The sequence below is a fragment of the Chiloscyllium plagiosum genome, chromosome 3, assembly GCF_004010195.1.
Source record: "Chiloscyllium plagiosum isolate BGI_BamShark_2017 chromosome 3, ASM401019v2, whole genome shotgun sequence".
Lineage (NCBI taxonomy): Eukaryota > Metazoa > Chordata > Chondrichthyes > Orectolobiformes > Hemiscylliidae > Chiloscyllium > Chiloscyllium plagiosum.
The window spans coordinates 60301288-60315070 of record NC_057712.1 but is presented as its reverse complement, the minus strand read 5'-3'; the positions used below and the strand labels follow the sequence as shown (position 1 = coordinate 60315070).

At 39.6% G+C, this 13783-nt stretch overlaps 1 protein-coding gene across 5 annotated transcripts in view; it reads right to left on the bottom strand.

Moving 5' to 3' along the window:
- Positions 1–212: 212 nt before the first annotated feature.
- The window catches only part of LOC122543908 (24-hydroxycholesterol 7-alpha-hydroxylase), a 72927-nt gene continuing 59356 nt past the window's right edge, over positions 213–13783 (bottom strand). For 4 of the 5 annotated variants that reach the window (XM_043682831.1, XM_043682823.1, XM_043682841.1 and 1 more), the window contains 5 exons: positions 10300–10433; positions 7785–7880; positions 6805–6893; positions 2504–2591; positions 214–469 (listed from right to left, as the gene is read on the bottom strand). In XM_043682831.1, coding sequence (XP_043538766.1) covers positions 401–469; positions 2504–2591; positions 6805–6893; positions 7785–7880; positions 10300–10433 — 476 coding nt within the window. In that variant the 3' untranslated portion in view covers positions 214–400. Of the gene's footprint in view, positions 470–2503; positions 2592–6804; positions 6894–7784; positions 7881–10299; positions 10434–13783 lie in introns of all 5 variants that reach the window. The other variant, XM_043682814.1, reaches the window with a different exon arrangement.

Here is a 13783-nt window from a genome sequence, read left to right as displayed (position 1 = left end):
GTTTAAAAATTGAAAAAGAAAATCATTGTTAACAGTCAATCAGCGGTAATGGTGCATTCTCCATGGCAATGCCTCTACCACAGTCCATTTGCCAATTAGCATTCTCTTCTCATGCAGTAAAAGTATTGGTTTTCCCCTTGAATTCCCCTTAAGAATTTTCCTGATGGGTGCAAAGCAAAACGTTTGGATAAAATGCGTCATTTTATAGCAATATTCAACTTCTGTAACACCAAATGATTATTTATTAATATTGTCCAACATACATAATCCTACAAAATACAATACAGGTACATGATTATTTTACATTAAACAAAGAAAAAGTTTATTTTTAATTATTATCAAATCTACTTTTGAGTACACTGGTTACGCTGAGCACAACTGTGTTTGCAGCAAGTATTGGTCATCGAAATTTATATTCAACTCTGCAAGGAGCTGCTGGCTGTTGGGTTCCTAATAAATGAAGTGGACTCTGAAAAAGACAGCAAGAAAAGTTTGTGCTCACATTTCAACAACTAACTTAACATGCAACATTATCATGGGGTGCACTTTTCAAAGCTAGCACAAAAGCATAACAAATACAATCTACAATTGATAGAATAGGATTAGAAATGCAAAATGAACTAGGATTCCAGCTAATGTGTTGCTTTTGTTTTCCTAATGTGTTGCTGCCTAATACTGAACTTGCATTTCCAGAATGGCTATTCTTTTCTTTTTAAAAATCAGATAATACAGAATCAAATTAATTTTGTTAATAATACTGAGAAGTCAGATGTAGCTTTAACTTTACTAGATTAACATTACACACTCAGTCATGTATTTATGGTTAAAAGCTAAGTACAGCTTCCCATATTTTATGCATTGCTTGACAGAACCAGAAGATCATAATGAACCAGACATTTTTCCCTTTCCCACATCATTTAGCTTTTTCAGTGAAGAAACCTTTAGTGCTAAATTAGAATGATGACTGCTTTGGTCCAATTTTGAAGATGGTTGTGAATTTTCAAAAACTGAAACTGATTATTTCATGGATCTTGCACGCGAGGATGGTCCACATGCAGGAATGGAATATGTTTCAGATGTTGTCTTTTGAAACTACAAAGTATTGATTAAATGGAGAAAGTGAGGTCTGCAGATGCTGGAGATCAGAGATGGAAATGTGTTGCTGGAAAAGCGCAGCAGGTCAGGCAGCATCGAGGAAACAGGAGAATCGACGTTTCGGGCATTTCGGGCCATTCCTGAAGAAGGGCTAATGCCCGAAACGTCGATTCTCCTGTTCCCTAGATGCTCCCTGACCTGCTGCGCTTTTCCAGCAACACATTTCCATCTATTGATTAAATGGGCCGAGCGGCAAATGGAGTTTAATTTAGATAAATGCATTTTGGGAGGCAAATCAGGGTGGTAGGACTTAAATACTTAATGGTAAGGAGATGGCTACTTATTCATTCAACATCAGCACATAAAAATGAAAGTGTTGTCAACAATCAGTACATTATGGCAGCATTTATGGAGTGAAAAATAGAATTAAAATTGGAATTAAATGATACTTTTTAAAAATTCATTTGTGGGATGTAAACATCACTGGCTGGCCAGCATTTATTGCCTGTCCACAGTTGCCATTGAGAGCTGTCTTTTTGAACCACTGAAGTCCGCCTCAATGCCACAATGCCATTAGAGGAGTGTTGCTGAAGAAAGAGACTTTGGAGTGCAGGTTCATAGTTCCTTGAAAGTAGAGTCACAGGTAGACAGGATAGTGAAGAAAGCATTGGGTATAAGAATTGAGAGGTCATGTTGCAGCTGTACATGACATTAGTTAGGCCACTTTTGGGATATTGCATTTAGTACTGGTCTCCCTGCTATAGGAAGAATGCTGTGACACCTGAAATGGTTCAGAAAAGATTTACAAAGATGTTACCAGAGTTGGAGGGTTTAAGCCATAGGGAGAGACTGAATAGACTGTGGTTATTTTCGCTAGACGGTCGGAGGTTATAAAAGTTTATAAAATCATGAGGGGCATGGATAGGCTGAATAGCCAAGGTCTTTTCCCCCAAAACTAGAGGATGTAGATTTAAGATGAGAAGGGAAAGATTTAAAAAGGACTGTAGGGGCAACTTTTTCACATAGAGGGTAGAGCATTTATGGAATGAGCTGCCAGAGGAGATGGAGGAGGCTGGCACAATTACAGCATTTACAAGACATCTGGATGGGTATATGAATAGGAAAGGTTTAGAAGGATATGGGCCAAATGCTGACAAATAGGACTAGATTAATATAGGATAGCTGGTCAGCGTGGATGAGTTGGACTGAAGGGTCTGTTTCCATGCTGTATAGCTGTATGACTGTGATTCAGCTGCAACTTTTTGAATTGGTTCACAGTTATCAGCAGTGGAACAGCAAATTTTAAATTATCATCAACCCCTCTACTTTCACAATTAAACACACCCACTTCTATCAAAACAAATTGACACATTCATTCTCCTTTGCATGCCATTTATATTGTTTTTACCTCTTTTGGGACAGGATCCAATAAAGTAAACTCATACTTGTGAAGTATAAGAGCAGCAAACATTTGAATTTCTAGCAGTGCAAACCATCTGGAAGAATCAAAACAGCAGTTTGATGAAGAAGCCAGAACCAAAACAACATAGTTACACTGAAAATATCAATTATATTAGGCCAACAACAATCAGATTATTACCGCTATATTTGCATTTTCTTCTATTTTTCATGAAAAGCTTTGAACGAGTAAATACTGTATTTTTATTATTGTAGGTCATGGTCAGAAGAACTTCATGGAGTTCATTCAGCTCACATGGCCTTTGCTCATTATGCCATACATAGACCACAAAATTCCTTTACTCTCCACTGAAGTTTACACTGACATGCAAAAATAAGATATACAGCCTTTAAAACAAATGCTTCAGATCATTGGTAAAGAAATAATATCCAAAGGGAAACAGTAGATGGCAGCACTGGTTCATTTAACATCAGCACATTAAAATGAAAGTGCTGTCAACAATCAGTACGTTATGGCAGCATTTAGGCAGAGAAAAATAGAACTAACTTTGGAGTTGTGAACATCACTGGCTGGCCAGCATTTATTGCCTCTGCATAGCTGCCACTGAGAGGTGCCTTTTTGAACCACTGCAGTCCATCTCCTGTGGGTAGACCCACAATGCCATTATGGAGGGAATTCCAGGATTTTGACAGCAACAGTGAAGGAATGGTGATATAGTTCCAAGTCAGGATGGTGAGTGGCTTGGAGGGGAACTTCAAGGTGGTGGTGTTCCCATCCTTCATCCTTCTAGATGGAAGTGTCATGGGTTTGGCTGTCTGAGGATCTTCAGTGAATTTCTGTGGTGCATCTTGTAGCTAGTACACAATGCTGCTACTGAGCATCAGTGGTGGAGGGAGTGGATACTTGTGGATGGTGACGAACTTCTTGAGTGTTATTGGAGGTTAGGGCCATCCAGGGAAGAGGGAAGTATTCCATCACACTCCTGACACGTGCTTTGTAGATGATGGAAAGGTTTTGGGGAATCAGGAGGCGTGTTACTCGCTGCAGAATTCCTAACCTCTGACTTGGTCTTGTAGCCATTGTTTATGTGGAGAGTCTAGTTGAGTTTCTGGTCAATGATAACCTCCAGGATGTTGACAGTGGGGGATTCAGTGATGGTAACACTATTGAATATCAAGGGGTGGTGGTTAGATTGTCTCTTATTGGCGATGGTCATAGCCTGGCATTTGTGTGGCACGAATGTTGCTTGTCAGCCCAATCCTGTATATTGTCCACACCTTGTTGCTTTTGAAAATGGACTGCTTCAGTGTCTGAGGAATCGCAAATGGTGCTGAACATTGTGCAATCAATAAACATTCCCACTTCTGACCTTATGGAGGGAAGTCACTGAGGAAGCAGCTGAAGGTGGTTGGGCCTAGGACATTCGTGACTGAGAGTGGCAGGACTGCCAAGCTTAGATCTGATGCATTGGTTGTGGAATCGCTTAGCTCTGTCTATCACTTGTTGCTTGTGCTGTTTAGCATGTAAGTAGCTTCACCAGGTTAACACCTCATTTTCAGGTATGCCAGGTGCTGCTCCTGACATGACCTCTTGCACTCGCCATTGAATACTTCAGAACATCAATACATGTGAGTCAGCAGTGATGGGTTGAGGAAGGAAATGCATATGTCAAGGGTGCAGCATGGCTTGCATTCATACAAATTCAGTTGCAGCCACAAATGCCTGTCAAACTCTTACTTCATGTTAGTGTGGACTCAAAGCTCTGGTTTTTTAGTTCCTGCAAATTTTCAACAAGAGAAATCGATGATGGTGGCTCAAACCTAATTTACAAAGAGTTAATTTATTTTTTTTGGAACACCTTTTTCTTTGGTGTATTCTTCTGGCATCGTCCGTTTGATTAATTGATTTCACGTGTCCTTAATATATGCTAGCCCAGTTGTTTCATGTTAAGGGTTCAGGGAGGCACGGTGGCTCAGTGGTTAGCACTGCCAGTACCAGGGACTCGGTTTGATTCTAACCTTGGGCAACTTTCGGTGTGGAGTTTGCACATTTTCCCAGCGTCTGTGTGGGTTTGTTCTAGTTTCCTCCACCAATCCAAAGGTGTGCAGATTAGGTGATTTGCTGTGCTAAATTGCCCATAGTGTTCAGGGATGTGTGCATTAGTCAAGGGTAAATGTGGGGTAATAGGGTAGGAGGAATGGGTCTGGGTGGGTTACTCTTTGGAGGGTCGGTGTGGACTTGTTGGGCCAAAGGGCCTCTTTCCACATTGTAGGGTTTCTATGATTCCTATGACACAGTTATGATGTCCCTACCCCTAAGCCAACAGACCAGGGTTCCAGTCATATCTGCTCTAGCAGCGTATAGTAACAGCTTTGAACAGGTTGATTAGAAAATATCTTATATTCCATAGCTACTCAGTTCATATTCATTGGCGTTTCATGATTATAAAACCTAAGCCACAATTGTGTTGTCTTTAGTGTCAAATCTAATATAAGAGTCAGGAAGTGTGGTGCACAAAATGAAACATATATGGTAGGGAAAGTATGCTGCCTCAAGATTGTTGGGTAATAAATGTATATCATTTCAATAAGTTAACACTGGCAAATATTCCAGTGCAATGCTGTTCTGAATATCTATTTCATAATTTATATGTTGTAGAATATATTAGTTCTATGAATTACTTGGACCATCTGTGTTAAACTGATAAGTAATCTTGAAGTAAATACAATTCAACAAGATTGGAATTAATTACAATTTAAAGCTAACCTACATTTATCTTTCCATGTCAAAGTGAAAAATGTAAATACTGAACAATGGATGTCCCATTTTCGTACTTCCAATTTTCGTACTGAATTATTACTTCCAAAGAAGAAGCTTAAAGATAGAAATTCCAGAAAAAGAGTCAAAAAACGTTTTACAGATTTGAACTGTTCATATCAGTTATAGATTCGAACGTTGTGTTTAAAGGTAGAATAATTCGTTTCCATAACTGAGGACATCCCAAGCATGCATTGTCATACAGCCAGGCTATGGGGTTTAGATAATTCCGTTTTTAAAATTTAGCTAGATGCTTCTTTCAGAAGTTGTTACAGTTTTGATTCTGCAGCTCATTGAGTAGAGAGAGCCAAATGAAATCACTGTTAGTCAAACCTGCTTTTTAAGCAGAGAAAATGCTCACTTTACTATTCATTGTGCATATGTGGGTGAGGTTCAAATTCAGATTGTAATTTATGAGGGAAGGAAAATGACTAGAATATTTGCCAAGTTCATGTTTAGAGAAAGAAATCTACAGTTGTTCTCACAGAACCCTGTGGCAGAGGAAACTTTACATTTGGAAACACAAATGCTGTGGAAACACAGCTGGGTCAATCATCTTGGACTAGGAAGAAATAAAACATCTACTAGAAACTAGGAATCAGCTACAGCACCAGCAACAGTAAAGAAGCTGTGGCAGCATTGTGGGTCATTAGGAACTAGGGTGTTCCTGATGTTTGAATGCTTAAGCAAAAATGCTGCAGAGTCTAAGTTTGACCGGAGAAGTCCACAAGCATAGATTTTGAAGAGTATTTCTGAGGATAAGTTAGCCAAAATTTAATTGAATAATTTGCATACATCAGCAAATAGCTGGAACACTGAGAAAAATCAAAGTTATTCCCAGGAGGCTATTGATTGGTTCCAGGAAAAGTGACTGAATCTTCAAGATTCGTGTAATGTATAAGGGAACTCTTGGGGTGCAACATTTTTGAGATGCTAAATTAACATGGACTGTTTAGTCCAGGTCTGGGTGAGCACATTTTCACAGAATACAACATTATCTTCATATTCAAAACTTGTAGTTATTTATATTTCAATATTACTAGAAGAACTTCAAAAGTGCTTGTAATGGAAGTGTCACTTTGGTGTGAAAAAGCAGACTTTTACTTGAAGTATATAATGCAAACAATATTAAATTTGTTTTCTTCTCAAAAATTTACACACAACAGATTTTATTAAATAGATCAACGACAATTTTTCACAATGACCTAACCATCCATTCCTAGGAGAAAGTGAGGACTGCAAATGCTGGAGATCAGAGTCAAAAAGTGTGGAAAAGCACAGCTGGTCAGGCAGCATCTGAGGAGCAGGAGAATCGACGATTCATGCAGAAGCCCTTCATCAGGAATGCAGCCATTCCTTTCCTAATTCTCTGCAGAATTAGTGCATTAGTTTCATTTAGAGATGCATTGACTAAAATATTAAATATAACATTGCAAAAACTGAAAAACAGATGATAATGAGGTAGCCCCTACCTTCCTGGACACTGATACCTGCCTCCTCCAAAAGCTAGGAAACCATCTAAGAAGACATGTTTTTCTATATCTGCCTTCTTCCATCGTTCCTGTAGGAAGACAACATTTTTCTACATCATTGCTGTGGACATAAACGATGGCACGATATACACAGTCAATACAGTTTAGAGTGGTAAAATAACAAAAGGAGACAAGTACTATTTGGATACTACACTGGGAGATTACAAAGATTACCAAGACCCTGAGAGTACTCATACTGGGATATTTTAGGGGGCAGTGCAGAAGATACAAGGTATGGCAGAGTAATAATACACTGGAAGTTAAAAAAAGCACAAATGCAGTATATTAATTAGTGCCATGCCGCAATATCTCTGATCCTGTTTTAAACATCATATTTTTCCAGCATATTCCCAAGCAACATGATCTCAGTTTGGGAATAGAGGGAGGTATTGTGGTGCAATGGTAGCATCTCTGCCAGGACTGGACTGGCATTCATAATTAGGCCAAAAGGTTTGACTAACGACATACAAATTGCCCCAGCATACCTCTGCCAGGTGATAAGAGTAGGAGACCTGCTGGTCAGCCAGAACAGTATGATAACAACAGGGCTAAATCTTCTCCAATCTAAAAGACTCCAAATACAGGTTCTTGCCACTTGTCCCATCGCAAACATTCTCCTCACTTTAAGACTTTATTAGATGATTTTAATAAAACATGTTAAATAATTAAAGACATTTTCATAAAATAACAGAAATTTATATCATACTATACCGTCAGTCTTCATTTCTGTTTGTTAATCTCACATCAAGTTACAATTTGTTTTGTTGCAGTCAAGGAATCTTTCCTGCTTTAATACGAAAATGTTACTATCATTTGAAAAGATTCAAAATTGTATCTGCTGTGTAGATGTGAGGTACCAAGGATCTACACATAATCCAAAGGTAAACAGTAATAAAATGCTTTTACTCAAATATACTCACAGGAATAAATTTTTCAGGATCAGGAAATCTTTTGGGATTCCGGTGTGCCCAGTAAATGGACAACATGAGCATGTCTCCCGAAGGAACAATGTAATTCTAGAGTAAGGAAATATTACCATTAAATAATTCCTGTGTTGTTTACAGATGCATTTTTTAAAAAAACCTAGTTTTGACATTTTCCTTTCCTCTCCCTGAAGATACTTAACCAGGTTCCAAAGAAGAGCATTGTGTTGGATAATAATTGAATTGTGCCAGGTCATCATTCACTATCTTGTCAAACTGACCTTTATATAAGGTGAAGATTGTTATTAGGATATTAAATTTCTATGGCTAAGCCAGATACATTTCCTAGTCAAATTCTACTCTAGCTTATTTCTGCAAGGAATTATTAGATGGTCATTAAGAGCAGGATATTTGACTGACTCTACTATTACTAATTCAAAGATAATGAGACCAACCTATCCTCACATTAGTTGAAATCACTGTTCAAACAAAAGTGGGGCCACACATCGAGATTTCCTTATTCTTTTCTAAGCAGCTTCTCACTGTATGAATTCATTGAACTATTAGGTCAAATCCTGCAAAGTTTAGTTTTAGGACATTCAAACGTGTAATTTGCATTTCTGACATCCATTGAATTGGGGACATCAGAGATATTTCAGCAGTATTTCTTTTGAATTGCTGATGGATTTCTCATCTGGCTCATATGATTGTCAAAGAATTGAATGCAGCATTCCAAAAGTGACCTAACCAATGTCCAGTACAGTCACAACTTGTATACTCAATGCACTGACCATAAAGGCAAGGACAGTCTAGATTAGAGTGGTGCTGGAAAAGCACAGCAGGTCAGGCAGCATCAGAGAAGCAGGAAAATTGACATTGTGGGCAAAAGCCCTTCATCAGGAATGGAGGCAGCGTGGAGGGATAAATGTGGGGGTTGGGGGTGGGGGTGGGGAGCTGGGGAGAAGATAGCAAAGAGTACAATAGGTGAATGGGCTTGGGGATGGAGGTGATAAGTCAGAGAGGAGGGTGAGGGAAGGTAGCAAAGAGTACAATGGGTGGATGAAGGTGGAGATGAAGGTGATAGGTCAGAGGGGAGGGTAGAACAGAAAGGTGGGAAGGGAGATTGGCAGGTAGGACAGGTCATGGGGACGGTACTGAGCTGGAAGGTTGGAACTGGGGTAAGGTGGGGGGGGAGAGGAAATGAGGAAACTGGTGAAGTCCACATTAATGCCCTGGGGTTGAAGTGTTCCGAGGCAGAAGATGAGGCATTCTTCCTCCAGGCGTCAGGTGGTGAGGGAGAGGCGGAGGAGGCGGCCCAGGATCTGCATGTCCTCGGCGGAGTGGGAGGGCAAGTTGAAATGTTGGGCCACAGGGCGGGGTGGTTGATTAGGTGCGGGTGTCCCGGAGATGTTCCCTAAAATGCTCCGTGAGGAGGCGTCTGGTCTCCCGCGAGGAGACTGCCTCAGGAGCAACAGATACAATAAATGACATTGGTGGATGTGCAGGTGAAACTTTGATGGACATGGAAGGCTCCTTTGGGGCCGTGAATGGAGGTGAAGGAGGAGGTGTGGGCGCAGGTTTTGCAATTCCTGCGGTGGCAGGGGGAGGTGCCAGGACAGGTGGGTGAGTTGTTGGGAGGCGTGGACCTGACTCATGGAGGGAACGGTCTTTGCGGAAAGGGGTGGGGAGGGAAATATATCTCTGATGGTGGGGCCCGTTTGGAGGTGGCGGATTAAAGGCAAGGATACCAAACACCTTCTTCACTATTCTGTCTACCTAGGATTCCACTTTCAAGGAACTATGAACCTGCACTCCAAGATCTCTTTGTTCAGCAACACTACCCAGGATCTTACCATTAAATGTATAAGTTCTGCCCTGTTTTGCCTTTCCAAAATACATTAAGTAATCCCTTTATTGTTCCCTGTTGCTCTTTTAATGGCTCAATACCTTAATTCCAAGCTCACAAATTTACAAAGACATTTTGTGACTCTATAACATTGGTTTTAACTACCACTTATTCAACTTCATTAGGTGTCTGCTGTTCTTTTTGGTGTACAAGAGAATGGTTATAAAGGATTGATATTGGTGACTGCATTTAGCTCCATAACATGCCATATAATCTTGGTTGTGGGAGAATATGAGTCTAACCTAAGATACCCATGAAGATAATGATATGTGTACTCCTTGGATGCTGATAGTGTTATGTAGGGGTATTATGTTTAACTAGCCAATGAAACTTGTACTAATTGGTATCATGCAATAAACTACATCTCATTAAAACATGAGCCTCTTCTCACTTACTCATGATGCTTCCTCTATCATTGTTAATCAAGCAGGCCCTGAACCTAAAGTAAAATAGGATAGATGACCGCCCTGTACCCCAACCATTACCTGGAAGTGGTCGATCCTGCAGCACTTACAATACGTTTGACACTTATTCACAGTATAGCCCACAATTTATATCTGCTTTTGTATCCCCTAAATGAAAGCAGCATAAGCATAGATAACTCACTTTAATTTTTAAAGGTTGTATCACTTTTCTACATATAACCCCTGGAGCTCGCAAACGAATTGCCTCTAAAATGCAACATTTTAAGTATGGAAGCTTCTGTAGATCACTTTCCTTCAATCTGATCTTTTTATTACCTGAAGAGATAAGAAATAAAGGGGAGCATGAATCAGCAGCTAGACTGTTCTATTACCTCGTCTTCTGAATCCAGCAGTAATATCACATCCATTTTCATTTGAACGTTAAAAGTCATCCAACTGTATACTAATGGCAGCACCTGTCATGTTCTGGGGAAGGGAGGGTAAGCATGGGTTCAAAAGAGTCACTAGTTTGTACAACCTATCCAACCAAATAGTGCAAACTAATATGATAGTTGTATCGTAACTGCACGAGTCATGTCACTCTTATACTGCTCAATGTTTTGTACACTTGAATTTGTTTAGTTATAAATATCTAATTACATAATACAAATTAATCATGTAAAATTTGCAGCCCCAATTAACAGATTAAATATTATTGTACCATATTTGATCAAACAACAATTTTCATAATCAAGACGAGTAACCATACAGCCTAGAAGCAAATTACTGTAGATGCTGGAATCTGTACTGAAAACAAAAAATGATTGAAACCGCAGCAGGTTGGACAACATCCATGGAGAGAGAGCAAGCTACCGTTTCATATCGAGATGACTCTTCAGAGTGAAGTGTCGAGGAGGCAGCATTTATGCAATAGTGTTGGGGGAGAAAAGGTGTTGACAGCTCAGATTAAATTATCAGAATGTGAGAATGGTAGAACAATGGTAGTCTAACTCCAAAATTGGAAAGAACAGTTGTGCTGAAGTTGAAGCCAGGGTGGGGCAGGCGTTAATGGATGGCTGTTAATAGCTATTCATCCTCCCTGCCAGATCGTTATCGACTCCTCTATCTGTCCAGCTGTTCTTTTCTCTTTGTACTCTATCCCTACCTATTGTTTATTGTTTACCGCCTCCCCGAACCCTATCTTCTGCACATAAAGCAATATTTTCTTAGCTACCATCAGTTCTGAGGAAGGATCACTGGACCCAAATGTTAATGGATTTCTCTTCACATGTGCTACTAGACCTGCTGAGCTTTCCCAGCAACTTCAGTTTCTGATTTACAGCATCCTCAGTTCTTTCAGTTTTTGAATATTTATATCTGTTGACCTTGGTTTCAATTGTATACTTAATTGATTTCTTGGTCATCTTTGTCTCAAAAGACAACATGCTCATCATATGGAGTGTTTGTAGGATTCTGATGGGCATAGTGATAACTATTAAGACTATTAGAAGATTGCAAATAGCAGAAGATACTACTTATGACTGACTTCTAGAAAGGTTACTAGTTTGAGAATTCATCTCTTTGCACTTTTTTTCTGCCTCTCCTACATGCCTGCTTTAAAACAAAGTCACACCTTTGTTTTTATCTGGATATACCAGATGCAATGATCTGGGTAAGCTTCTAGGTCTCGAAGTTGATCTTAAAAGTCCCAAATGGATACTTCAGAGTGTGACCATGTTGACTGTGCACCCCAGACTCGAACTGTCCTTAGAAGGTTCGCTTTGAACCTATTGTTATGTATTTTGGCTGCATGATCAGTTCAACTCAGTCCTAACTGTCTTACCTTGGCATATCAGTTCAGAAGAGTATCTCAGTACCTGGTATTTTGTCCTGTCATCTGATCTTCCAAAGCTTCTGAAGGAAACTCATTTGAAAGTCACTGAGTTTCCCAGCATGATGTAGGTACATGTTCTAAATCATGTGTAGGACAGAATGGACAAAACCTCTATAGACTCTCAGTTTGGAAGGCCATCTCACTCCTTTGTTCTCAGTCTAATGAATGAGGTCAGTTGAAAGTGCTTCCTTTCCTTCTTCGGCTGTCTTTGGGATCAAGGATAACTTGAGCCCCTTCAGCCTGCTCCGATTGGTTTGTAACCTAAAATTCACATTCCTGCCCATCCCTTGATAATCTTTAATTCTCTTTCTTAACAAAAATCTATCTAGCTCTGCCTGAAGAATATACAAATACTCTCCCTCCAATACCTACTCAAGAAGCAATTTCTGAAGGCTCCTGATCTTCACAGAAAAAGATTTCATCTGAGATGATTGATATGCAGTGTTTTGGGTGTGGGGTGGTGATGTTTGAAGGGTTGGGTAGATGGGTTGTTTTGAGGTTTAGGGTGCCCCTTCCAACATCTTGACTTTGCCTTGCTTATTCCCAATGAGAGCTCTCAATGTGTCTGGTATCTTCCCAAATCGGCATTCTCCATTTTGGTTGGTGACAAGCCAGACCCTGTCAATGGTTTTCAATGTTTGATCTCTTTAGGGATGAATTGAGGACTTTCCTAACTTGTTTCTGCTAGTCTCCTGCAGTCTCTCACTATAACGGAGTTGTGAATAGAATAGTTGAGACAAATATAATACGTTCTGTCCTGTGGGGCTGATTTTACATGATTATTATCTTGGGCATCTTGGCTAGAAATATATGTTGCTGTGTTCCATCTTTCTTGCCACTGGATATGAAAGATTTTGCAAAAGTGCAAAATCCACCACCTATATAGTAAAAGATTAGATTATTAGATTAGATTAGATTACATTACAGTGTGGAAACAGGCCCTTCGGCCCAACAAGTCCACACCGACACTGGATATGAAAGATTTTGCAAAAGTGCAAAATCCACCACCTATATAGTAAAACACTTGTGATCTTAGTTTTGAGTTGAAGACCCTAGTCTTCAAATATTCTTCTCTTTGCAGTCATATGTAGGCCATTATAAGGATGGCAGATTTCCTTTCTTATAGTACATTAGTGAAGCAGATGGGGTTTTACAACCATCAATATTGTTTCATTGTCACCACTAGTGAAACAAATTTATTAATTTAAATTCCACCAGCTGCCATGGTGGGAATTGAACCTATGTCTCCAGAAAACTAGCCTAACCCCCCTAGATTACAAGTGAAGTGACATTATCACAATGCCATCTCACCCATTGGGCACCATTTTGGCAATTCTTACACTTGTCTCTTCATAGATATGGAAAGCTCTAGAGAGGATACAGCCACATATCTCTCTGAGGGGCTCTGGTCGTGGACTGAAACTTTGGATTTGAAATAATGTTTTCCTATGAACCGCAAATTAGGAGCAGAAATAGGCCATTCAACCCCTTGAGCCTGCTCCAACTTGCAATAAGATTTGACCAATCTGTTTGTAATCTCAAATTCACATTTCTGCCTACTCCTTGATAATGTTTCACTCCCTTAACAAAAATCTATCTACCTCTGCCTGAAAAATATTCAAGAACTCTCCTTCCAGCACCTACTCAAGAAGCAATTTCTAAAGACCAGAGAAAACAATTTCACCTCATCTCTGTTTTCAATGGGTGACCCCTGATTTTTTTTTAATGAGTGACACCTGTTCTAGATTCCTCCATTGGACATAACATTGATTTACATATACCCTGTTAAGTT